General features: G+C 49.2%; 6 protein-coding genes across 16 annotated transcripts; 3 read left to right on the top strand and 3 right to left on the bottom strand.

Annotated features, from left to right (window-relative positions):
* Window positions 1-23: 23 nt before the first annotated feature.
* On the bottom strand, window positions 24-5616 carry FOIG_01341 (DNA-directed RNA polymerase III subunit RPC2). Its single transcript, XM_031198153.1, has 4 exons — window positions 5385-5616; window positions 5323-5335; window positions 5156-5257; window positions 24-5105 (listed from the first exon to the last, which is right to left on the bottom strand). Exons 1-4 carry the CDS (start codon window positions 5509-5511, stop codon window positions 1874-1876), a joined length of 3474 nt encoding a protein of 1157 aa, XP_031073920.1. The 5' UTR covers window positions 5512-5616; the 3' UTR covers window positions 24-1873.
* On the top strand, window positions 79-1798 carry FOIG_01342 (DNA repair protein RAD57). The gene has a single exon (XM_031198154.1). The coding sequence runs from the start codon at window positions 323-325 to the stop codon at window positions 1640-1642; it is 1320 nt and encodes a 439-aa protein (XP_031073921.1). The 5' UTR covers window positions 79-322; the 3' UTR covers window positions 1643-1798.
* A 1236-nt stretch (window positions 5617-6852) lies between the features above and the next one.
* FOIG_01340 (uncharacterized protein) lies at window positions 6853-10525 on the bottom strand (the record flags this gene model as incomplete). Its single annotated transcript, XM_031198152.1, has 4 exons — window positions 6853-7042; window positions 7832-7896; window positions 9018-9156; window positions 10377-10525. The coding sequence occupies 4 exons, from the start codon at window positions 10523-10525 to the stop codon at window positions 6853-6855; spliced, it is 543 nt and encodes a 180-aa protein (XP_031073919.1).
* FOIG_01339 (uncharacterized protein) lies at window positions 9697-16177 on the top strand. 7 transcript variants are annotated; one of them, XM_031198150.1, is made up of 7 exons: window positions 9697-9958; window positions 11075-11381; window positions 11516-11536; window positions 11677-12125; window positions 12620-12791; window positions 13308-14094; window positions 14149-16177. In XM_031198150.1, exons 2-7 carry the CDS (start codon window positions 11142-11144, stop codon window positions 15549-15551), a joined length of 3072 nt encoding a protein of 1023 aa, XP_031073917.1. In that variant the 5' UTR covers window positions 9697-9958; window positions 11075-11141; the 3' UTR covers window positions 15552-16177. The 7 variants fall into 7 exon arrangements, with proteins under 7 accessions (XP_031073917.1, XP_031073914.1, XP_031073916.1 ...); XM_031198147.1 differs by having other exon boundaries at window positions 13194-14094; XM_031198149.1 differs by lacking the exon at window positions 9697-9958 and adding an exon at window positions 10046-10477.
* FOIG_01338 (carnitine O-acetyltransferase) lies at window positions 14498-21646 on the bottom strand. Of its 5 annotated transcripts, XM_031198143.1 has the most exons (5): window positions 21513-21543; window positions 19855-21353; window positions 18909-19334; window positions 16868-18859; window positions 16395-16806 (listed from the first exon to the last, which is right to left on the bottom strand). In XM_031198143.1, the coding sequence occupies exons 3-5, from the start codon at window positions 19162-19164 to the stop codon at window positions 16655-16657; spliced, it is 2400 nt and encodes a 799-aa protein (XP_031073910.1). In that variant the 5' UTR covers window positions 19165-19334; window positions 19855-21353; window positions 21513-21543; the 3' UTR covers window positions 16395-16654. The 5 variants fall into 5 exon arrangements, with proteins under 5 accessions (XP_031073907.1, XP_031073908.1, XP_031073910.1 ...); XM_031198142.1 differs by having other exon boundaries at window positions 19855-21646; XM_031198140.1 differs by having other exon boundaries at window positions 14498-16806; window positions 18909-21646.
* A 122-nt stretch (window positions 21647-21768) lies between these two features.
* Window positions 21769-24782, top strand: FOIG_01337 (uncharacterized protein; the record flags this gene model as incomplete). Its single annotated transcript, XM_031198139.1, has 7 exons — window positions 21769-22824; window positions 22874-23256; window positions 23311-23786; window positions 23834-23872; window positions 23922-23979; window positions 24032-24483; window positions 24534-24782. The coding sequence occupies exons 1-7, from the start codon at window positions 22568-22570 to the stop codon at window positions 24780-24782; spliced, it is 1914 nt and encodes a 637-aa protein (XP_031073906.1). The 5' UTR covers window positions 21769-22567.
* Window positions 24783-24805: the final 23 nt, after the last annotated feature.

Raw genomic sequence — 24805 nt, 5'->3', positions numbered from 1 at the left:
ATTGTGGCTTGTCCGGCCAATCCAATTAAGCGCGTGATGTATGTAACCGCGTCAATCTTATTCACTTAAACGCGTGAAGTGCAACCTCAACTATCTTGATAGAAATCAACTGAACCAGAGCAAACAGAGGACAAAATTGTTTATAAGGGCAAAGACTTATTTTTGCCATAGAGTTTGACGTTGAATCCACAAGAAAGAGATATACACTTTTGCTGTCAACACCAAGCCAACCCCTTCATTCACTTCTTGACACTCACTTACACCCTCACTTTCACTTCACTCTCACTCACTCACAACCATCCATGTCTCTTCAGCCGTCCTCATGACAGACCTCCTCCAAATCCTGCCCTCCTTTCCTCTCCGCCCTTTTGCAGCTCTAATACCAACAATTGAGCAACAGGCTCTCACAACAACAGATCTTCTCACCCTTCATCCCGCAGACATAGCAAAGCAGACACGCCTCCCTATCCTCGATCTCAAGCGTCTCATAGCTGCTATACAAGCGTCTCTCTCTGACGATCTCAGCCCACAGCAGCCTCTACTTCAACCGGCTGAAGAACCCAAAGTCATCAGTACTCTTGATGAGGGTCTGGATGCTGCATTAGGAGGTGGCGTGCCTGTTGGTGTGATAACGGAAATCACTGGTGAGAGCGGTGCTGGAAAGACTCAAGCTCTTCTATCACTATGCCTTGCTGTTCAACTTCCTCCTCCTCATGGCCTGGGCCGTGAAGCTCTCTACATCTCAACTGAGGCAGCTCTCGCCACAAGTCGTCTTGCACAGATGCTCAACTCAAACCCCATTCTACAACAATACGATGACCCTGAAACTCGCCCTTCTCTTGATGCTATCCACAGCGCAGTCACGCCTGATCTAGAAACACAAGATCACATCCTTGACTTTCAAGTTCCCGTTCTTCTGTCCCGTCACAAAATTGGCCTCATCATTCTCGACTCAGTGGCCGCCAACTATCGTGCTGAGTTTGAGCGTCAGGGTTCTCACGGCTCTAATATGGCCGCTCGAAGTGCTGAACTCGTTCGTCTCGGTGCTCTTCTGCGCGATCTAGCTCGACGGCATAATCTCGCTGTTGTCGTAGCCAATCAAGTCGCTGATCGCTTCGCATCCAGCTCTACACCACGACATGCACCTCCTAGAAGCAGTGGCGTCGCTTATGAGAGTCCCCTCGCTTCAAGGAGTATGCCTCCTCCTTCATCTACAAACCTTCCTGGCACGCCCTCATCATCATTACCCTTTGCCTTACAAGATCCCGATGGTCCTCCGCCTCCACCCGCCCTAATGCTTGATCATCAACAGCGTTGGTTCACAGGCTGGGGTGATGATCCTCACGCTTCTTATTCACTCAAGACCCCAAGTTTGGGCCTCGTGTGGTCAACGCAGATTGCTTGTCGTATTGCACTCTTCAAGCGTCCTGTCTATGGCCGTATAAGACAGGCTGCGCCAGTAACAGCAGAGGACGACTCTGACTTGGCAGCACCCACACTCAGAGGATGGCGAAGATGGATGAAAGTTGTATTTGCGCCTCATGCGCCTCAAACGGGTCAAGGCTTAGACGGGGCGGTCGAGTTCGAAGTTACTATGGGAGGATTAAAATCAATTAAGATTCAAAAGGCGAAGAAGCAATAACGAGCGTGGAAGCAAGGGCGCATATAAAGTTGTGTATCGGCCACTGGCAAAAGTTGTATTATCAAAGTCACGACAGGCTAAAACTCATTGTAGATATGCGCATAGATAGAAACCTGAAGCAACCAAAATAATACCTCTAGACTACCTAACCGCCTCATAAATGACTATGCTATATGTAAGGTATACAAGTTCCAAAACTCCATTCTATGCATGCCCATCATGTAACCCTAATTACCTGGGGTGGGGAAACTCGTCATCCATCTGGAGTCGCACTCCAACATTCATGCTGATGAGCTCCTGTACAAGCAGCTTCGCTGCATACGGCATCGTCATCTTGGTAACTTCCCTTGTACTCTTGCATGTGTGGCAGTAACCCTTGTATCCAAACAGACCACACTGCTGGCAAATATCAATCTCAGTACCATCCGAGCTGATCATGAGTCGCTCCAGAAGAAGCTGGGAAGCACCGTAGGCGATCAAACAATCGCGTTCCATTTCTCCCAGGCGCAGACCACCATCTCGTGAACGACCTTCTGTAGGTTGGCGAGTGAGGATGGCTCGGGGACCTCGAGATCGAGAATGCATCTTGTCTTGCACCATGTGCTTGAGTCGCTGGTAGTAGATAGGTCCGTTGAAGACGTATGCCTCCAGTGGCTCTCCAGTAATACCCGATGTGAAGTAGTCCTTGCCCTCCCATGAGAAGCCATGGTCTACAAGCACCTGACTCATCTCCTCCAATGGATGAGAACGGAAAGCATCTCCAAAGCCATAGTCAGGACGACCGTGGACGATAGAAGCCTTGCCCGTTAGACACTCGAGTAGCTTGCCGACTGTCATTCGAGAAGGGAAACCGTGGGGGTTCATGATGATGTCGGGGCTCAATCCACTGTCAGAGAAAGGCAAGTCCTCTTGTTCAACAATAATACCAACGACACCCTTCTGACCGTGACGAGACGAGAACTTGTCACCCAATTCGGGGCGTCGAGTTTGTCTTGTCTGCACCTTGATTACTGTGGTATCCTTCTCTGTCTGAGAAATCATGACCTTGTCGATATATGCGGGATCTGCGATTCGGTACGAAACTGATGAGTCGCGGAACTCGGCAGGTCCACGGTCCAGTCCGATGCCAGTGCTTGTCTGGTCAAGCGGTGTCTCCTTCTTGACCATAGCCTCGCCGCTGTTCACCTTATAACCAACGATTGCAAGACCATCGTCATCCAAGGCCTCGTGCTTAGCGATCCGGCGCTTAATCTTGCCATCGCCCTCATTCTCAGGGTCTCCGATACGTTCTCTGCGTCCGTTGGGGTACTTCTGCAGTTCCGTCGTGTACTTTCTGAAAACCTGACAACGACCAAATCCTCTGTCGATCGATGCTTTGTTCAGAACCAAAGCATCTTCAATATCGTATCCTGAGTATGACATAACAACCACGGTGGCGTTTTGTCCTGCAGGAAGCTTGTCGTAACCGATAAGTTGAATGGTCTTTGAAATAACCATGGGCCGTTGAGGGTATACGAGTGTATACAGAAGAGTATCAATACGGTTGAACTGGTTGTATGCGATTGCACCAATGGCTTGTTTACCCATAGCACATTGGTAAGTGTTACGAGGAGATTGGTTGTGGTGGGGGAAGGGAATCAATCCTGCGACAGCTCCCAGGACTGTAAAGGGTTCGATTTCCAAGTGAGTGGTACTCTGTGTCACTTGGTCCTCATAAATGGTGATGAGGGCATCGTTCTCCTCATTGACATCGAGATACTCCACAATTCCGCGGTTCAGAAAGTCGTCAAATGTCGCTTTGCCCATCTGAAGTAATCGCAGATGCTCAGGCTTGAGCTTCTGCTTACCATTCTTAACGATGATGTAAGGTCGACAAATACGGCCTTCATCGGTGGCAATATGAACGGCGTTGAAGTGTGTGTTGATGTTGATGCCAACAAAAGGGGAGATCCAACCTCTCCGTCGCATAGTTCTAAACTTTTGCGCAAATCGCTTTGGGTATCGAGTTAATGCGAACGGAGTACCGTTGATATGAATAATGTAGCTTCCTTCACGGTGCATCTCAGCACCCGAGAAATTGCGGATAGGTTCAACACCAGCATCTAGTGTAAAGATCCACCGTTTAACAGGCTCTTCATCAACGTTGGTAGTAATATGGGTCATCAAAGCCAAGTTCTTCACCAGACCACAGGCTTCACCTTCAGGTGTATCTGACGTACAAAGCATACCCCACTGCGATGGTTGAAGTGCACGAGGACCAGACACCTTTCGGGTCTTTTCGAACTGACTGCTTATTCTGGTCATCATACCAAGAGCGGCGATATAACTCAGCCGACTGAGAACGTGAGTGACTCCTGCTCGGTTCATATTAAAGCGTTTGACAGTCCAATTTCCAGTCTGAATGGCTCGGTTGATTCCATATCCAATGTTGTTGGCGTGGTTGCTGATCATGTGAACCGCGTCGAGAGGAACTGCCCTGTTGTTTTTCTTCAGGAACTTGTCGATCGACATCTTGACTCCAGATGTGAACTGCTTGAATAAATCTTCAAACAAAAGTGAGAGAAGTTGACCAGCCAGCTCAAGTCGTTTGTTTCCCACGAAATCTCTGTCGTCAACCAACTTGGGGTTGTGGGCGGCAATGAGAACCCTTCGAGTCATCTGAGCCACATAGATGGCCTTGGGGTAGAAATCCAGTCCCTCAATGGGCACATGGGCAATGACCAGGTTGGCCAAGGCATCGAGGCCTTCTTCGACGTGGTTACGGCGCACTTGAGGACCGAATGTGCCTCTGCGGGAACCCATCTTTACCTTTGCTCCGATATACTCCAGCGCTTGGTGCTGAGTGAAAACGCCCGCCTTTGTCGCCTCGTCAAAGTTTACCAGGAATTCATCTTGGTATCTTCCATCTGATCCAGCAACAAGCTGCATAATTTCCATGTCTGACAATCCTCCCAGAGCCTTCAGGATGATTACTATCGGGATACCTTCCACCAGCACGTTGTGTGTCAGGAGAATTCTGTCCTTCTTCAGAGTAACGTACGTCTTCGACTTTCGTTCGTGTGTAGAACTGGTGACCGATGCTGAAATAATGTTGTTCTTCTCGTCGGCTTCAACAATGATACGGTTCTTGCTCAGTTGCTCCTGAATCAAAATGACCTTCTCGGTACCACCAATAATAAAGTAACCGCCAGGGTCAAGTGGGCATTCGTTCATCTCCTCCATCTGCGTATTGTTGGCTCCGGCGAGACGACACTTGGAGCTCTTGAGCATGACTGGCATGCGTCCAAGAGGCACATTCTTTCGCACAATCCGCTGCTTGTCTCGGATATATTGTATGTCGACAAAAATTGGCGCGGCGTATGTCATGTCTCGAAGGCGGCACTCCATGGGAGTCACTTCGCTATGTGACTTGTTGTCTGTCCAATCTTGACGTCGAGGACTGTCTACTCGAATATCTGTGAACCTGGAAAGTAATGTTAGCATAGCCAATTTACTTGATATCCCAGTACCTACTCTAGCCAAAAATTGCTGTCTACTTCGCTTCGAATGGTTCGATTGGCGCGTACGATATCCTTGATCTCCTGCTCCACGAAGAAGTTGTAGGAATCAATGTGCCTAAATCAAGTTAGAAGCGGCGAAGTACAATCGCAAGCTCTGCGCTCTTTATCCGGGAGACATACTGTTTGACAAGACCTATAAATCAGTTAGTGAGAAGGCTCACCGGGCTGATCAACATCCTTACCCTTGACTTTCAAGAAGGCTGGCAGAAGCTGGAACTTGTCCTCCTTTGTGGAAATAGGATCCGTAAGCTTCTTGCCATTATAGAATGGCTCCAGGAGAGCCTCGAAGCCATCGTCGACCGTAGGCATCTTGAATGTCACCTAAGAGCGCACATCTAAAAAGGATGGTTTTTGGGTGCGTGTTTGCGCTGACTACTTTTTTTCTGCGGCAGCTTGCGATAGCTTCGCAAAAAGTTCTTGCCCCGCGGTCATAGGTGGAGCCGGCTTGATCGGGTGCGCCACGGTGGGGGACGAGAGTTGGTGATATGTGTCACGTGACATATTTCAACTTGTATAAACGTTAAACGTTAAAACGTCTTGGACTCTTTACCTTAAAATAGGCATTTTATTGAGAGCATCAACCTCCAGATTGTATATCATCCTACTCGGAACTTTATAACATTCTTCAGAAATTAGCAATATTACCTACCTTATTCACTACGAAATCGACGGTTACGGTTCTTGATCTGGCCTACCCTATGCCCCTGATGTTCGATCTCATTTTCTAACGGCATTAGAACGATACTTTCTGAGTTCACGTTATAGTCGCATTAACATCTAGTATACTGTCAGGGTGATTGGTTTGTTTATGGTTGATATTCTGAGTAAGTCATGACTGCATGTTTATAAAGACTGACAAATGACTTATAAGTCTGAGATTACATACACAGTTGATATAATGATCCTACTTATGTCCAAGGAACCTTCGACATGGCTCACGAAATGGCCTTCCGTTAATCGTCGATTTTGTGAATATAACTATACAATTGTAGCCATAGCGAATACTTGACTATTCAGCAGTGGTAGCCTCCTGATACAAGGTATTTCTTCAGTAGTGACAGCGTCTAGGATCCAGGCTCGTAGAAGCCCGTCAAGTGTAAGACTGGCACCACACTATCACCAATAGAAGCCAAAAAACCGGTTCGATTCTATTCAATTATCCGGTTGAAATCTAGAATAGCCATACAAAGAGTTGGACGCTTAAACGCAACAGTAGTTCTGTCAAAGAGACCGAAGAAAGAACTTATGTAAAATTGCGCGTAAACGCCAATTCTACAATTAATCCTTAACCCAAGGCATTAATCACACATGATGTGAATAAGAAAGAACAATTCGTCTTCCTCGTTATGGCCGTTGCCATTTTGCAACCCTCAGCATTGAGACTTTGCTCAACGCAAGTTGCTCAGAGACATGGCCTCGGGATCGTCTGTACAACATCACACCCCCGCATGAGCTTGTATACATAAGCAGGAAACCCTCTGCAAGTTGTCTATCTGTTCATGCCTAGCATCGATGTGTGTCACTGGGGTCCTTGACTGACATTTTCTAAAATGAGGAGACCACTCAGTGGTCCGTGAAAGCAAGCTCACCTGGCTCATGTGCTGCGATCGTAGCGGGATGAAGCAAAGACATGATTCTTGGCGCTGGCAATTAGCCCCCTAGTGAGTTGATCGGACCCTGACTTCGAGTCGCGACGGAGTAGGGTGGGACAGCAACCTGACTAGCTTGATGGACCACTTGTAGCGGCAGGTTGTAAAAGTCGGTGAAGGGATTGAGTCTTTTTGAAAGTGAGGGGAAAGTTGAGCGGGCACCAGCCAGAGGGACATGCAGCTTCGTCAAGCTGTTAGTGAAGAATGTGTACTGCGTCATACTCAAGCCCGTCGATGATGCCTTAAAGAGACAATGCTTCAGGTCATCTAGACTTGGGAAGATGGCTCAACGCCAGAATGGTTACTATCATAGCTCCCCAGCACGACTCGAGTCATTGACCGTATTGTTTTGGGGCTATGAGATAGTCGATATGGCGAACGAAGTTGTTCGCAGTTTAGTGGGAATGGTGCCTGATAAAGGCGTCGCAGCTTTAACAGTCGCAACCACAACCCATCGGCAGTGGCTCAACTAGTGGTTCCCCATGTGCAACAGCGCCGCTCAGGGTGGATTTCGTACCGACCAAGCCGAGGGCCTTTGTGACCCCCATGGCCTCTCTGTATTTATTCAGAACGGTTGATGCTGATTGGTTTCGATGGCATCATATCCCAAGACGCTACTGCGCGAGGTCAGAGGGAAACATGACGCCAGTTGCACCACGGACCAAGGCCATGACTGTCTAACGATCGGTTCCTGGTCAGGCTCCATCAAGTAACGATGCGGAATCCATCATATTTGTATCCCATGGTCAGCCACCGCGATTTCCGTGTCATTGGCCTCTTATTAGCAATGCCAGTCAGAGGTGCGAATCAGCTTAAAGCCCACGAAGCGCCAGGTGGAGGATTTATTGAAAGCGGTGAACGAAATTCGGCTATGGATCGTCATGTGTCAAGTGTCTGTGGCGGACGGCTGACGGCTGCTGTCGAAATTGAGTGGCAATATGAGGCCCGACTTGATATTGACAGCTTGTGCTACAACGGACCTGTCAGGTTGATATAAGCAAAGCTCCCATGTCAGGGCGTTCCTGGCCGATGCATCAAGGGCAATCTGGGGACATGTTAGTTTGGCTTTTGCAGTTCAGGATGGGATGGGTTTTGGGTGACGTGCAGGAAGGATAGAAACACCAACCAATCGGTGGAGCATATTGGAGTGACGGGGATGTGCGCTTGGTCCATGTCTTGCGTGCCTCTATGAGACCGGGGGGCTTCGAGATATCAATCATTGTCCATTCACGAGAAGAGATTTTGGTGGGTTGACACGATTGAGGCAAGTTTCTGTCAACCGGCATTCAGAGACTCTGTGTGCCTTGATCTCTAAGCTCTTTCACGTTACAGGCTCCTGAATGTCTCTGTGAGTGACTCCCTACTTGACTCTTGATTGACTCTTCCGAATCTGGGGGAGGTTGGAAAGGAATTCCAGGAAAGGCTAGAGTGTTGTTACGAACCAGTCAAATCCTGGTAGACGCAGAGGTTGAAGCTTCCTGTCGTAGGAGGGGAAAATGAGTGCATGATCCAATAGCAGCCTCAACTAGACACGCATCTCTCCTCCTCACGCTTGTCTCACAATTTGTAGTATGAATCTTTCGAGTAGCGCGGAATATCGACGAGTTATCGTCTAGTGCAACATTTACACAGGCCAGGAGGGATAAATATTCCGATAAATGCTAGCAGGTTGAGAGACACTCACGATGGTCGCAGTGGAGGTTTTTCACCATTGTAATAAGCTAACGTGCCGCTGCCAGGGATGCACAATCCTTGCAACCCTCCATGCTCATGTCAACTGCGCTCCAATGCACGATTAGATCCGAGGCCGTTATGACCAAGGCCCGATACAATGTGTATAAATCGGCCCAATCTCTTCTACGAACATGAGTCGACTATACTGTGTTTTGTGTATAAATATCTGACTGTCTCAGCTGACATGATTTTCTCAACATACGATGCATCCCTCAGCACATATTCAAGCATTGTACAACACCCTGCTTATGCCATAGCCCACCTCTAAAGGCGTTCGGACGAGAAGAGCCTGAGGCTTATTCGACCATCCGCAACAACGACTACTACACTATTGGATCCAGACAAGCTTGAATTACTGACCTGTTATATGCAAATTTATAAGCACAATTGGACCCTTCACACTCAGTTGCTTCTGGAACAAAGCCGACAGACCAATTGGACTCGGCCAGCACTAGTTGATGTGCCTAGCCGTTGGAAGAAGTGGACATTGTATCCATCCGCCATCCCTCCCTCCCTCCCGTCCCCTGGAGATTTTGCTTTTCTGTTCTGATGGTGCCTGACTTGGGTCCCACTGGTCTCGTTAGTGGTTTCTTGAGCTCTGATGGACCAGACGCAGTTCTTGAAAAAAGTTTCATGTGAGGTGTCTTGCGTGTGTGTGTATGTCATGTAAGTTACCCGCTTGGTCTAACAAACTCCAGTACGACGCTGGCATCTTGATTTTCAGGACAGAGGTAAGCCGAGGTGTATATTTAGATCTGGATTAGAACAATCAGCCTCACTCTTGAGTAAGACAACCCCTGATCGAATACGATTTCTTGTCTCGTTCCGTATATCATCAAATGTTTGTGTGTTGCTTTGTATGTAACCGAAGGTGTATAGTTCATAAACGCAATATTCGGTGTTAATATGAGAAACTTTAGTTCCCAAACAATGGAAACCTTGTATATATCCCTGCTGCTCTTTGCTTCATCCTTGACCTGTAACCAAACCCTGCGACTTGCCTTTACTGTACGGTACTGTCCGTGAGGCCCTGTCCCGTGTCCACATACACACGCGCCGACCTCTAAGCCGAGCGCCAAACACCCGCGTTAGGCCAATCTTTTAGGTCCCCATTGTCAACTGGATACTCCGTACTTGACCTATTTTTCTTCTCCTCTAATCACTCTCACATCAACCTCGACTATCTATCTACTGATCGCAACTTGCTTCCTCTCCTCCAAACCAGCCTGTCGCTCCTGGCTTCCAGGGCGCGCTGTGAGAGAGAAAAGCCTGTAACCAGATCATTGATTGTATCACCACCAAAGACACGTGCCAAGTGTCTATTGTACGATTGATTGTTGACTCCCGTGCATTGATTGCCATTTCAAATCCAGGTTGGTTCATCTTTTTTTGTCTAGAGCCTCTGTCTCTGGTTCGTCAAAGCAGGCACCTACCTCTCAGAAGGCCACTCCCGTCACTCATTCCGCTCTCCTACCCTCTCTCAAAGACATCCATCAGCTTCAAGGCGTGTTGCCTGTAATACCACAATTGTTATTATATCATCTCGTTACTCTGTTCTGTTCCGTTCTGTCCTGTCGGGTTCTTTTGCCCCGTCTTCAGCCAAAGGTACCGAGCATAGCGCGGCGGACACGAAATACGCACCCGACATCCCGCACCGCACCACGAATCACCCACCGCCGCCGGCGACATAGTGCAATATCCTATCCATACATATTTCACTTTGGTAGAAGGATATCCATTCACATCGCGGCACGGCATGCCAACTTGATATAGATCGCACGCCCATGCTACCTTAATTCCGACAAGACGGCCAAACAAACAACTACTCCTCGCTTGCTCTTGCGATGGCTATTTGCTTTCAGAATATAGAAGACAGACGGAACCGTGACAGAGTATGAAGATTGTAATCCCCTGGTGTCCTTCATCTCTTTCCTGGCCATGATCATTCCTACAAATGTTGTCATCCCACGTTTCATACCACATCCTAGTTGCACCATTCCGAATTCAACACTTCAACTCCGAGCTCTGTCTCTGCCTCCTTGTCCACGACATCGTTGTGGCCCGCGTGGCCTGAAGCTCTATCATCACTCTCCAACAAGTCTTCCCCGTCTATCCTCTCGACATCCTGAGCTCCTATGGGTCCTGATGGGTTCTGTATACTGTACAGTTCGCATACAATCCCGGCTGCCTATGATCACACTGCCTCAAGCATACAGGCCACTCCAGGTCTAGTCTGAGGTGCACCGAACTCAGCGCCCACCAACACCCCTGTGTTGTTGCTTCAGGAAGCCAGCCCCAAAAGACACCCCCCCATTCACAGGGCCTTACCCACACTGACCACGTCCACCCCGCCTCTCAACAACGTTCCATCCACTACCTACCTAACCTACCTACCTCGTCTCTTTTTGCTCTTTCTCTGCTTCATCCCACACCTTATCGTCTATACAAACGCGGTAACTGATGCTCATCTGTTTCTTTCATGTCTTTAGTATTATAGGCTGAGACCGCTTGCCAATTCGGCGTGTACTATCTTTATCCTGTATCTATTAGTCCATCATGGACGAACTACGCTTTCGCTCCCAGCAGTCCCCGCGGGGCAACGACCAGTCCATGCATTCGTTTGTCTCACCCACTCGAAATGCCTCTAGAATGCCTGCCCCCCAGGTCAACCCTCATGCCGGCGCCCACGACCATCGATCTGGCCTGCCTCGCCGCTTCACCACCGATTCTGGTCGAGTCCCGACACTTTCCTCTCTGGGTGCTCAACGGGTGCCCGAATCCTCCCAGGACTATAATGTGAGTAATCAACATATGACGAATCTGTCGCTTGCTTGGAACCCGACAGGGCTTCGGGTGGCTTGGTTTCCTGATGGATTACGAAAGTTGCCAATCCCTCTAATAACAGCAAGTACTGACATGTGTGATGGTAGGCAATGCACAAGGTGCAATTGGTACGTTCTGATGCTCGTATTTTTCGCTTGGGTTTGCCTTCGAATTTGCCGATTGTTCAAGTCAGACCTGAGCACTCGAATCCGAAACGATGCGACACCAACCAACTCAAGATACGGCCGTTAACTAATGATAGACTCAGATCGAGAAGAAGAAGATGGAGTATGAACGAATCCGGGAGCAAAGGCGGAGGTTTGAGCTCGAGATGCAAAAGTTGGATCAACAACAAAGACGAGAGGCTTTGGAACTTGCTCAGATGGAGGAGGAAGTTGGTAGAATGGGCGGCCACCAGTCCGAGCCCACCACACCCCCCGAATACCGGGACAACTCTGGATTCCCTACGTTTTTATCGCGGCCGAGCCGATACTCTATGTCTAGCTTGACCTCCCCCCCAGGTCTGTTCAACCGCCCTGTTAGATCCGGCTCGCAACTCGCTTCTCCCCAATCCGGTATCAGACAGGCACGCTTTGGATTTGAGGATACTACGACCCAGATGCCTTCTCGTTCTGTGCCAACTACGCGAAGAAATAGTGATGATGAGAAGGAGGAGGCTGTTCGACAAGATCCCAGCAGTCATCGCTCCGGTAATGCGTAAGTGACAGCTCCTATTGCATGTGCATGTCTTTCTATTCCTGAGCGAGCACCTCTTCAAGTGGGGGTTGCCATTAGAGCTCTTGCAGGTCCAGCTTCGGGCTTTGCTGTAAATTGCCACAGAAGCAAGCAGGTTAGGTTTTTTCCATTTAGGTTTCCTGCGTTGGAAACCTCTCAGCGTGAATAATGCTGCTATTGGTGGGTGAATCTTAACTCTGAGCCAAAATATGAGGGCTCTGATTTATATGAGGACTCTCTAGTGAGAAGGCAAATACCTCGCATAATTCAAACAGTGATTCACTCTCATCAGAAAGCTTCAAGAGGAGTATATAATCCTCTCTTTGAACCTCTGCTTCGGCTCTAATCAACTCAACCCCCTCAAACAACACAACTCCATCTGCGATACAATAATCCTCATCCAACTCAACAAAAGCTAGCACCAAGCGGTCATTTATAAACCATCAAACAAAGCTAACCATGAACTTCGACGATAGCATCAACCGATACTCGATGCCTGTGACGCGCTCACGTACGGGGATGTATGACGTTGGTCTTGATCAAACAAATACTACTCGTTTTCTCTTTGGCGACGAGGAGATGAATGCTGGAGGCCATAGTGGTCCTGACGCAAACTTCCCAACTCTTGTTCGTCACGACGATCAGATTGTAAGTACTTTCATATTCTTTCATCTGAGCAACTTTTCGTCTAGCCATTTAAAATTGGAACCAACTCCGTGGATGCTTGGTGGTGAGACTATATTCCGGAAGTTATTGCTTTGCTCCAACTTCTCGACTTACACCAAGGCTCCACATTTCTCCATGAGGTGCATATTCACCTCGAGCTCTCCTTGAACCACGCGCCCATTGTCTTTCAGCATTTGCTCTCCTGCATAGAACTCTCCTCCACTTTCCTGCATAAGGCCCATTCAATTCCCTTTCCCTACTGTTTTCCTTTGGCGCAATAAGATCTTGAGCTCTTGACCCTCTATCTATTCGAGCGCCCCACCACAGAACCTATATTGTTGTACTATTGTTGCGTCGAATTCTGACCCACAACTTTACTCTCAGCTCTCAGCGTCCTCGGCCGCCTTAGATCTTGCCCTATCCCCGTCTCCTAATCCCGAGTCGACATCTTCTTCCAGAGGTTGGAGCCGTGTTGTTAACCGTCATCGCCCTCAGCAGAGTCTCTCTTCAATCAACGGAACCTCCAACATCGTAAGCGATCTTGTTGGCCTAGCATCTCGACCTACTTCCCTCCGCCATTCCATCGATCTTAAGTATATCTCAGAAAACGCAGTTGAGACTGGTGCCATCATGTCTCCTAGTGCGACTCCCAACATGGCAACTCCCCCTAAGCTGCAGAGCTCGTTCTCTTCGAGCGATGTTCCCACGGTCAAGAGCCCTGGGACTTCGTCTTCAAAGACAAACAATCATGCACAGCAGCATTTCCACAACCACAATGCTAGCCTAGGCCGCATCCCAGCTGGTGCGGTCCATCGTGGCCACAGTCGGGAGCTCTCTTCAGAAAACCCTGCTGTTAGCCGTGAGCAGCACAACTATCCTTCAATCCAGTCTGCTCTGCAGGCCAGTGCCGCTCCCTTTGGACCCAGTACCACAGCTGCAGTGCCACCTTCCGCTATGGTGAACCCTTCAGCTGGGGCCGCAGCCGCGAACAATAACTACAACAATGTGTTCTATTCCGCCAACGGGTACGGCGCTCCTCAAGGTGTTCCTCAAGGCGGCATTCCCCAGGTGATGCCCCAGGGTGCCCCACATCAGCCAGGAGGATACAATGTCAGTATGCTCGCGAACAGTATGCAGCAGATGAACATTAATGGGGCCAACGGCAGCAACATGTACCAGCCTCAGAACTACAACGGCTACAACGCCGGTCCATACAATCAGGGTAACCAGCCTCGAGACAGCCAGGCACGCGTCATTCAGCATCGCCGACAGCTTGACAATGAAGGTGAGTTTGACTTCAGAGTAGTTCCGTATCAGCACACACTGACTTGCTTTGCAGCCATGTCTCGCTACCAGAACACGCCCCTCGATTCCTTCGTGGGCAACATCTATGAGCTTTGCAAGGACCAGCATGGCTGCCGTTACCTCCAGAAGAAGCTTGAGGAGCGCAACGCCGATCAGGTTCACATAATTTGGGTCGAAACCAACCAGCACGTCATTGAGCTCATGACGGACCCGTTTGGTAATTATTTGTGCCAAAAGCTCCTTGAGTTCTGCAATGACGATGAGAGGACTGTTTTGATTCAAAATGCTTCCCAGGATATGGTCCGCATTGCGCTCAACCAGCACGGCACACGCGCACTCCAGAAGATGATCGAGTATGTGAGCACCCCTCAGCAGGTCCACATCATCATCGAGGCTCTTCGCTACCGGGTTGTGGAGCTTATCCAGGACCTCAACGGCAACCATGTCATTCAGAAGTGTCTCAACAAGCTTACCCCCCCTGATGCGCAGTTCATCTTTGACGCCGTTGGCGGCAGCTGTGTCGAAGTGGGCACTCACCGACACGGCTGCTGTGTTCTTCAGCGCTGCATCGACCATGCCTCTGGCGACCAGAAGCTGTGGCTTATCCAGCGAATCACCGAGCATGCACGAATCCTTGTCCAGGACCCTTTCGGCAACTACGTCGTTCAGTACATTATTGACTTGAACGAACCTCTATTCACCGAGCCTATCGTTCTTACCTTCAAGGATTGTATCACTCAGCTGTCCCGCCATAAGTTCAGCTCCAACGTCATCGAGAAGTGCCTGCGTTGCGCCCAGCCACCTTCCAAGGACCTGATTGTGGAGGAGTTACTACGCAACCAGGAGATGGAGCGCCTCCTCCGGGACTCATTCGCCAACTATGTCATTCAGACTGCTCTTGAGTATGCTACTCCTCATCAAAAGCATCGCCTTGTAGAGGCCATCCGCCCAATCCTTCCCCAGATTCGAACAACTCCCTACGGCCGTCGTATTCAAGCTAAGATCTCGGCCTTCGACAACCGTGGAAGCGCTGCCTCTAGTGGGCAAGTGACGCCAGCCGACAACACCCAGGGTCAAATTCCTATGCGCGCTACTCACGCTCGAGGTATTCCTGGAAGTGGCCCTATTCTGCAGGGCAATGGTATCCCTCACAGTGGGCCTATGCCACCTATGCGCCAGAACATGTCTGTCTACTCTCCTAACCCCGCCATGAACGGTCAAGTCCCTACTGCTGGTGGACCTGTCCAGCAGCCTCAGTTCGGACAGATGACTCCTGGCAATTTTGCTCCCAATACTGCTGCTAACGGTGCCGCTAATGGCAGCGCCGGTAACAGTAACCTTGCTGGCCAAGTCAGTGGCAACAGCGGCCCTACAAGCCCTACCAATGGCAATGGAAATGTCAGCACGGGTCAGGGCGAACAGCCCCAGTGGGTTTAGACTTGTGTCTTGACATTTTTATAGACCTGGTTGTAAAATGACGTTCATTATGGCTTTCAGTGGTACCGCAAGGTCGGCACCGCCATGATTCACGATTTTCCTTTGATCTGTTTCACCACGTCTCAGAAGCATAGCCAAAAGGGCGCAGGCCCATCGCGATCGATTGACACGACGGCCTTCAGGGCCTTGTCGTGTGTACATTATCAAAAGGGCGCTACAGGACTACAGCCGCTGATCCTGGGGCCACTGCTTTTCGTGTGCTTTGCTTGGGGAGAATGGCTGCGCACATGAGGGTATGGGTATCATGATTAAGGCGTGTACATGTATTTGGATCGGCGAGATCACAATCATCAGACATCGGCATAGACGACTCGATTCTTTTCGGACCTATTGGTTTTCTTTTCCCGTTTGCTTGCGAATTCGACTCAGGAACGATTCATGTTTGGGTTGTATGACTTTAGGGAAACGATGATTTATTGCTTTCTACTGGGGAATAAGAGGTCCTCGTGGAGGTGCCAGTCTGCTGGCATGGGGGAAGAGGGGACCCCTACCTGTATATAGACTAGGTCTTTGAATCAGGGTTGCTTTAACTTGAATGGCTTCTAATATGTGAACGTCTTGGCCGTGTCCGTGATTGCCTTTCCAGTAGTGTCAGTCAGGTTTGCAAAGGTGATGCTCTCCTTTTCCATGATACAAAACCAAGTTATGAGATCAGTATAGGATATGACTAGCCTTGCACGGTTCTGTGTAATTTGACGACATTTGGCTGATGCGTGATCTCAGTCAAGGATACCATCGCTTCTTCTATCTGCAATGCTAGGATACGTGCTTAAGAAGCAGGTCAAGCTTTTGGTGCTCAATTTTCCCCGGGGCAGGCGACGCTACGTTATGCGACAGCCGATAACCTAGTACTTGTGGGAATATCTTGTAGCAATTAGACGAGGCGCATGTATATGACTTCGTTACAAATATAAAAAACTGTAAATTCACCACTTTCAGTGCTTACACCTAGGCGTCTTGATATAAAACATGAGCCCCCTTTAACTCCATGCAAGATCCATGACCACGCTATGCAATGAAATATGTACGATATGATATGATCATTAATAATCACTCAGTCTCAGCTTCTTTCCAATGTCACGGCGGCGAGCCTGAGCAGCTGCAGCCCTGTCTGAAGCGCGCGTATCGGTCGACTCAAACTGTTCGTTGCGAGCCTTGAGAGCTTGCAACAGCATACCAGCGTCAAAGAACCCATCTAGTTATCAAGTTAGTACATTATGTTGAGAGGACTTGGGGGTGAAAGAGGAGAAACTTACACCCGCCCATTTCGTCATCTTCACTAAAGGTGCTACTCTCGTTGGTGGGGGATGTTGTGCCAGTCGCAGATCGCAGGCTCTCAACAGCGGTGATGGGACGACCTCTAGACTTGATGCGGCTCACGAGCTTGGGTCTCTCGATTTCCACCTCGCGAGCGCGGCTCACTTTTCCAGTTGACATCTTGCGGTTATCGATACGTAGGATGCGACGAACCTCAAGAAGATAGCTCTCGAGGGTGTCAACAAAGCGTTTTGTCTGACGGTGTTTGCTGGCAACACAAATAGCGAGCCCTTCATCCTTGATGATATACCCGATACCAAAACCATCCCCTGATGTGGGACCGAAACCGAACTGGCGAAGACAAGGGTTACCACAGTTGGAAGTCGAAAGGATTGTGTTATTAAGCTTATCCCACCCAGAATCAGCAAACAGAAGGGGAAGGGGGTTCTGGTCGCGCGATCTCGAGTTGACGCTGTAGCCGCGATCTCGTGTAGGCCTCACTTCGACGCCATCAACAGAGGGGAGCGACTCGTTTTCTGGGCTTCCCACGGGCGATCCTGCTTGGTCAGAATATCCATCTCCTGGGCTAGAGTAGCCATTGCTGTTAAAACCACTGTCAAGGTCATCATCCAAGCTCCTCTGCCATACAGAGAACAAAGCGTAGAGATGTCGGTCACAGCCTTCGGCCTTCAAACACTGTCGGGTATTCGCGGTGTGCTTCTGGCACGCCTTCCTGAGTGCCTCAATCTTGGCGTCGACAGGATTATCAGCCCAGAAGGCTTGGACAAATTCAACAACCTCTGACGATACGGTTCTGATCGCCTCGGTTCGGCCGTGTAGGAACGTCTTGGTCATGGCTGGTTCGTATGTACACTCAACACGACCATAAAGCCCATAGTATGCAGCTTGGAAAGCCATCTGAACGAAGGCATCTGGAGAGAAGCCCATGGAAGTGATGAAGTTCTTTCCATAGTGACCGAAGTCCAAAGTCTGGAACTCGTTTTGCTCAATGAGATCTGCCAATCGAGTCTCTGCAAAGCGAACTGCGACGCTGAGCTCAGGGATCATATCCCACTCCAGCTTTCGAGGAGTGACACTAACATCTCCAAAACTCTCTGGATCACGCTTGGAGGGATCGGGACTGGAAGATGCCCAGAGCGAAGGAGCCATGCCATTGATTGTGCGGGCGAATCGAAGAATGGTGTCGGTGTAAACATCACTAGCGAATCGCAGAACTGTGTGGCCGTCGACACCGGTATGCTCAAAGTTGATACCAGCACTTCCGTTCTTGCAAACAATGATTTGGAGCTTGTCGTACCATCGGTTAGTACATGTGCCGATCTGAACACCTTTCTCGATCTCGCTGGTACCGCAAAGCATGTTCTGGCAAAGGGCTGCAGCGTCTGCGGGCTCTGTGTAGTCGAGACAAAGAACGAAGAGGGCCGTGTCTACAATTCCGAGTGAATCCGCATTATTGGAACCAGGCTCGCTAGTTAGGACATCTCGAAGGCCTGACCATACCTTGCGGTTCTCGGTGCTCAGGACTCCCACAGCGCCTTTGGCAGCGTCTTGGATAGGAACTTGGGTTGCATCATCGACAATGGTCTGCAGGTTGATGGAGATATCCTTCTCGCTCATAATGACATCTGAGTTATCATCCAAGACATCGAACCAGTAGAATTGGCCGTGACACATGACGACGATGTGCTTCGACTCAGGATCTTGCTCGATTTGGCATCCTTCCTCAGTGGGAACTCGCGCAGTGCCAAAGAGTCTCGAGAATTGGTACATGCAAAGTGGAGTTCCCTTGACCTTGTCTGGAGCAAGCTCCTCCTTTCGTACTGCACGAACGAATTCAAGTGATGAGACGACCAAAGAAGCAGCACGAGTGACTTGATCATTGCGAGCGGGAGTTGGATCATCTTCAAGCAAGAAGAAAGGGTTCAAGTTGAGAACAACAGGGTTATCAAAGTTGAGATAAGAATCATACCCTATGAAAGTTAGTACTTTGCTATAAATCAGACGTATGTTCTGACATACAGAATTGTTCGATGTAACTCGTCTTTCCCTGAGCATATGCCTTCAATTTCTCCTGCAGCTCGGGGCCATCGCTCTTCAGGAATTCGTTTACTGCATGCTGTGTCTCTGCATGTTCCCGGGCTGTCTGGAGTGGCTTGAGAGCTTCAAGATACCGCTTGCAGGTGGCCTCGAGTTCAGGGATGGGAAGCTTGGGTAGTTTGTCCTGCCCAGAGAAAGTGATGCCACCATCTTTCCGTGACTCGTTGTAGTTGGCCATTGGAACACGAGTATAGTCGCCGCTAAGTCTGGGGGGGGAATTGCGTCGTGGTTGGGCAAGCTCGGGAATATCGGGAAGAGTTCGAGGAACAGTAGAACCAGCAGGCTTTGGAGCAGAAGTTGGGTCAGAGAGCCTGTCTCCAAGAGGCTGAGGAGGAGTAAAAGTGCGGACTTGAGTCATGGTGTTAGTCGGGAGTGATGGAAACGAAGTTTAGGCGTAGAGAGGTGACACGCTTGTGCTAACGTTGAGTCCGCGGAGAGCTGTTCGGTAGAAGTAATGACAGTCCTCTTGAAGGAAGTAGTTTGGCATTACACGAAGTGCTTTCTTGAATGGGAGGAGACGAGTGATGAGTACAATAGCCAAGACCAGCCAAGTTGAGAGGGCATATGGCTCTGATATAAGCAGAGTACTGTGACCGAGCTGACTTAGACAAGAGTCAAGTGGACCCTATATGCACCCCATGCACACCCTCTGGACTTCACCCTCAGCGTACAGGATACTGGGGTAGCCGAACGTGAGGGAGAGCATCTTGGGGAGTGAAAACAGCCGACGGCTATGATAGGACAAGAAGGCACAGGACGGGATTTGGCAGTAATGAAACGCCTCCGCAAGTCCGATAAGAACAGGTGCTCAGTGCCGAAACGTGGGATCAGGGAACATCGAGGTAAACGGGTCTGGCATAGAACTTACCCAGAACAGGAGAGGATGTTTAGTACAGAAAAGCGAGAAATCCCCGAGAGACGAGAGCCGGTAAAGATGAGATCGGTGCCGGATTTGGAGCCCGTATCGTGATGGTTATAAGGGGAAAAGACCGGGATGAAGACAATGAGGCTACCGAGTAATGAATCTTGTAAGGACAACCGGGTGGCGTGCAGAAGCGAAGGAGGTGCAGTACCTGGCGACGTAGTATACTAGAGCCTAAGAACGGCTCGCCGCGAGGCGTCGCCGGTTCTGAGTGTGAGTTTACCGTTACGGACGTTTCCCGAACAATAAAAAGATAAGGTTGGTGGTTCGGACGACGGGATGTGCAGAATATGGTTGCCAGACACAACCGTGACGACAAGTAGAGTTGATAGATCGAAGCCTAGACCAGAAAGGATCCACTATCAAAGGTAGTTGGAGGTAAATGGGCTGCTTTTGACTGGCCGAATTATGCTATATCTTCAACGCTTCCACAAACGTCGCAACGGGGAGTGGCCAGCAATCAAAAAGAGGCAAAAAAAGCCTTGATGATAACCCCAAACCCCAGATTTCAGTAAGCGGGTATGATGAGGGGAAACCGCTCAGTTGGGGTCCTTTCACGTGGCAAAAAGAAAAAAGCAATGGTACTGTGTGATTGCTTGTCTTTCTTTCTGCATGCACGCGGTATTGTGAGGTCTCAAAGGGACAGTCAAGCGCTTGTGTCTAATGGTCTGGTGTCCTTTATCGAATTTGGAGGTACGTGGTGCACCATGGCTAGGTGTCATGGGTGAGCTAAAGTGGACAGCTCGTGAAGAGCAGCAAATCGCAGCATCATGTGCCGCACTTGTAGTCTGGGCTGACGATGGTTTGGCGAGGCTCATTCTTTCGTCATTTCTTTGCTTCTTAAATAGTTGAGAGGAAGTGTGTTATCTAGGCAAGGAAATTGCTGCGTCTTCTAGAAGTTGGCTGTGATACTTGAACTGTTCCTCTCCAGATTCTTCTGCTTTTTCTCGGGGCCATCCATGGGTAAGACAATTGCCAAAAAGAGCTTGTGATGCTTGTCGGTGTGCGGCAAGAACAGAGCACATGCCATAGGCAAACGACATACTGGAAACCTACGATTGCCCGTGTAAGCTAAGTTTGTAATTTTCCGGGTCTCTTGGCATTCCCGAGGGCCAACGGAGCCCGGCTGTCGATGGTTTTGGCAGTCTGGATCTGTAACGGGTATAACGACGGAGAGATATTGGCACTCGATAGCCAGGGCCTATTTCGGTTCGGTCCAAAGGACAAAGGACAAAGGATGGCAGTGATAGAGCTTATTTCGTCATAGCTATGCTCCGACACCTTGGCTCCCTCGCTCCCGCAGTGGAGAGCAGCACATCAAATGCGGGATCGCCGCAGCCGCAGCCAGACGCCAGACTTTTGAGCTGCCAGTGCGAGTGGGTAATATAAGAACACCCTGGGTTGATTTGAGTGGCGCATAGGGACGTCCTGTTGTATTGAAAGGGCTTGTAGATGTTATTAATTGACTGAGGACAGTTTTTGAGGAAGGTAATTGGAGGGGAAAGATGGGGAATCTCGTGGGGTAACCCTGTCTTTGTGTCGCACCTGTGTTGCCGTGAACCGTACTTTCCAGTCATAAGGTTAGAAGTTTTCGTGCTCCTTACCTAAGGCCTAGTTGATTAATATGTTCAGTCCTTGTCTTTCTGCACTAGCCATATTGCAGTCTTCTTCTGCGGATGAGTTGACACGTCGATGTGTTACTGTGCTGTTTGCTCTGAGATTCCAGTACCGACCGACTGCCATATGATAATGATGTTATTTGCACTCCGGGCACCCGGCGTCTCGGCTGTCCTCAAACACGGATCCGTCCTCTATCTTCGGCTCCGCTCCGTCCGCTGCCGGCAAAATGCAAAGAGGCATCGGTCCGGCGCCGACAATCTTGTTAAAATGGTTGGCCGTCCGCACATTTCTTTTGAAATGCAATTTGGATGGCTTACTCCATATGAAAGTTTGGAAACCCTACATGGTGATGTTTTGTGATCCCCTGTGTCTTGAAATTGAAATATTGAACACATAACTAGCCAGTCATGATGATTGATGGCTCTCTTTTCCGAGTGCGATAACTTATCATATACCGTAGCCCGTACAATTGAATTATAGTAGCAAAATCCATTATGAAGCTCTCGTATGGAGATGCCCAAGTGAGTCGGCGTAACATTGTTGAACAATATATCCCATAAGAGTTAGCCATTCGAGCAACGCACTAAACGTTTCTAGTTAGCCATTCGAGATTACATCCCCGGTTCGAACACAGCCCTACGAACCTCATCTCGCATCAACTTACGGACAAATAATCCCACCGCGTTGGAACATTTTGGCACTTCTTATTGGTTTTAGTTTCTCGTATTCCTCTTGAATAGGAAACCTCATTCGATTGCTTGTCTTTGTGAGTTGCATGCTTCGCCCTTTCGACCCACGCTCTACGCAAGCTGTAACGTATGTAGATAGGAGAGAATGCGAACGATTAGCAGTTATGGAGATTCCAATATTGTTCAGGGTGCCTCCAAGATGGATAAATATCAACAAATTTCATGCCTCAATCTCGAGTTGAACATCATAATTTTCTCCTCAAATACTCAATCTCTTCAACCGTGAACGATACCTCAGCCTTTAACTGGCACGGCCCTCGATCGGCTCCTCTTACATCTTCTATATCACTATGATCTCGTTGGCTCGAAAGGCCATTAAGGCCAACCAGCAGCGCAAACAGGCGCCCATGGAATTGCAAGAAACGGGATCTGACGCTACTAAGCAAGCACCTCAACAACCACAATGTCGACATATGGAAGCGTATGAGTCTTCGTCTGGGAAATGTGTTGCATGTGCATCAGAAAAGAAGGCCGCAAGGATATATCGATGGAAGATTATCCTCGGCCTAGTGGCACCCTTTGCCCTTCAAGCACTCGACTCGACAATGTATGGAAAGACCCGAAAATTGCAGAATGAAACTGACACTTTGAAACAGCATCGCCAGTGCTCTTCCGTGGATTGCGTCGGACTTTGGGGAGATCTCACAGCTCAACTGGATCGTCTCAGCGTTCAACCTCACATCTGCAGCATTCATCCCTTTCTGGGCTCAAATGGCTGATGTATTTGGCCGCAATGCTTCTATCAATGCTGCCATTATTCTCATGCTCATTGGTAGTGCGCTGTGTACTGGGGCCCCTACAAATGCATTCCCAGTTCTGCTTCTGGGTCGTGGATTTCAAGGACTCGCTGCGGCTGGCCTCAATGTCGTTGTTCGCACTATTCTTGCCGATAGAGTTTCTTTGCAAGAAAATGCAAAGAATTGGGCTATTTTCTCACTCGTCGGTGGTGTCTCGTATGGACTTGGCCCAGTCATCGGTGGTAAGACCACTTAAAGCCATGTTCAATCTTTGAATACAGCTAACATCAGCTTAGGATACCTCACAAATGCCGACTGGAGATGGTGCTTTGCCATCAACCTCCCTATTGCCGCCGTCGCTCTGATCATAGTCTTCTTTGTCCTACGCAAGGAGCTTCTCGGTCCTCAACCCATCCCTGAGCTCAACGAGACAGCTGAAACTGGCCGACGAACGAAATTCGTTGCCCGACTCAAGACTGTTGATGTTGGTGGCCAGCTTCTTTTCATCCTTGGCTTTGGTCTCGTTATTCTGGCTTTGACTTGGGGTGGCGCAACATATTCTTGGTCATCACCCGCTGTCATTGTTCCTCTGGTGCTTGGTATCATCTTTGCTGGCGTTTTCTGCTACTGGGAGTATCTCCTTTCCCCTGGAAATACCATGGCCGAGAAGCTACCCTGGCAAAGAGCAATGCTCCCTTGGGAACTAATCTCAAATCGTGATATCGGACTTCTCTTTTATTGCGAGTGTGCCACAGGAATTGGCATGTACGCTGTAAGACTATCGTTTGCCGTTGGTCGTTCCCTTTCTGACTTGTCAAGGTACTCTATTTCTGTAACATCTACTTTATTGCAGTCAGGGTAAGTCTTATTCGAATCAACACACGAACTCCTTGCTAATGGTCTTTAGGGTTACGACTCTGACAAGGCTGGTGTCCAACTTCTCTACTTTGTCCCTGGTCTTGGAGGTTCGTTTCATATGATGTTTGTGACTTGAATTACGTATTAATACCTTCAAAGCTGGTGTTTATATCTGCTCCTTCATGTGCAACAAGTGGCCACGCATGACGTTTCCCTGTATCTTTCTGGGAACGCTCACCGAAGCTGTCGGTCTGGGCGTTCTTGCATGGGCTATCTACGCGAACAGACTGAGCGTTATCTATGGAATGATGGCCCTTGTTGGCTGCGGTAGTGGTATGCGTTTCATGGCTTCGCCACTTCATGGCATTGGTCTTTTTCGACACTTGCGCGCCTCCGTCATTGGACTCATGGCAGTTGCCATCCCTTTTGGCGGTACTATCGGTTTGACTATCATGTCTACAGTCTTCAACAACACTTCTGGGCTCGACTCTCATAGCGACTTCAGCAGCGTACACTCTTCGTCTGGTGGTGCAGCAAATGAACAGGCTGTTCATCAAGCCAAGATGGGTGTTGTCTGGGCGTTTGTCGCCATTACTCCTCTCGTCGCACTGGTAAGTTCTGGAATTTTTCATATCTTGGATAGGAACTGATTCAGTATCAGGCATTCCCAATTACTTGGTTCATTGGAAACGTCAAGCTCGGACAAGGCCCCCCTGGAGAGGATGGTCCTACGGACATCGTGGTGAAGGGCTCTTATCTGCTCAAGCTGGTACGAGGCCAGGAAAAGTTGAAGATCGAGAAGAATGCATATAGGCTCAACAGCTCACACAGTGGAACATGGTCAGAGGCTGTAGCTTCTGATCAGAGCGTCAACGCCTCGAGACCTTTGCAGGGTTCCCCTCAGGTATAAGCCCCTGGGGGTATGGAGAGATG

Source organism: Fusarium odoratissimum (genome assembly GCF_000260195.1).
Source record: "Fusarium odoratissimum NRRL 54006 unplaced genomic scaffold supercont1.1, whole genome shotgun sequence".
Taxonomy (NCBI): domain Eukaryota; kingdom Fungi; phylum Ascomycota; class Sordariomycetes; order Hypocreales; family Nectriaceae; genus Fusarium; species Fusarium odoratissimum.
This window is presented reverse-complemented; position numbering and strand designations above follow the sequence as displayed.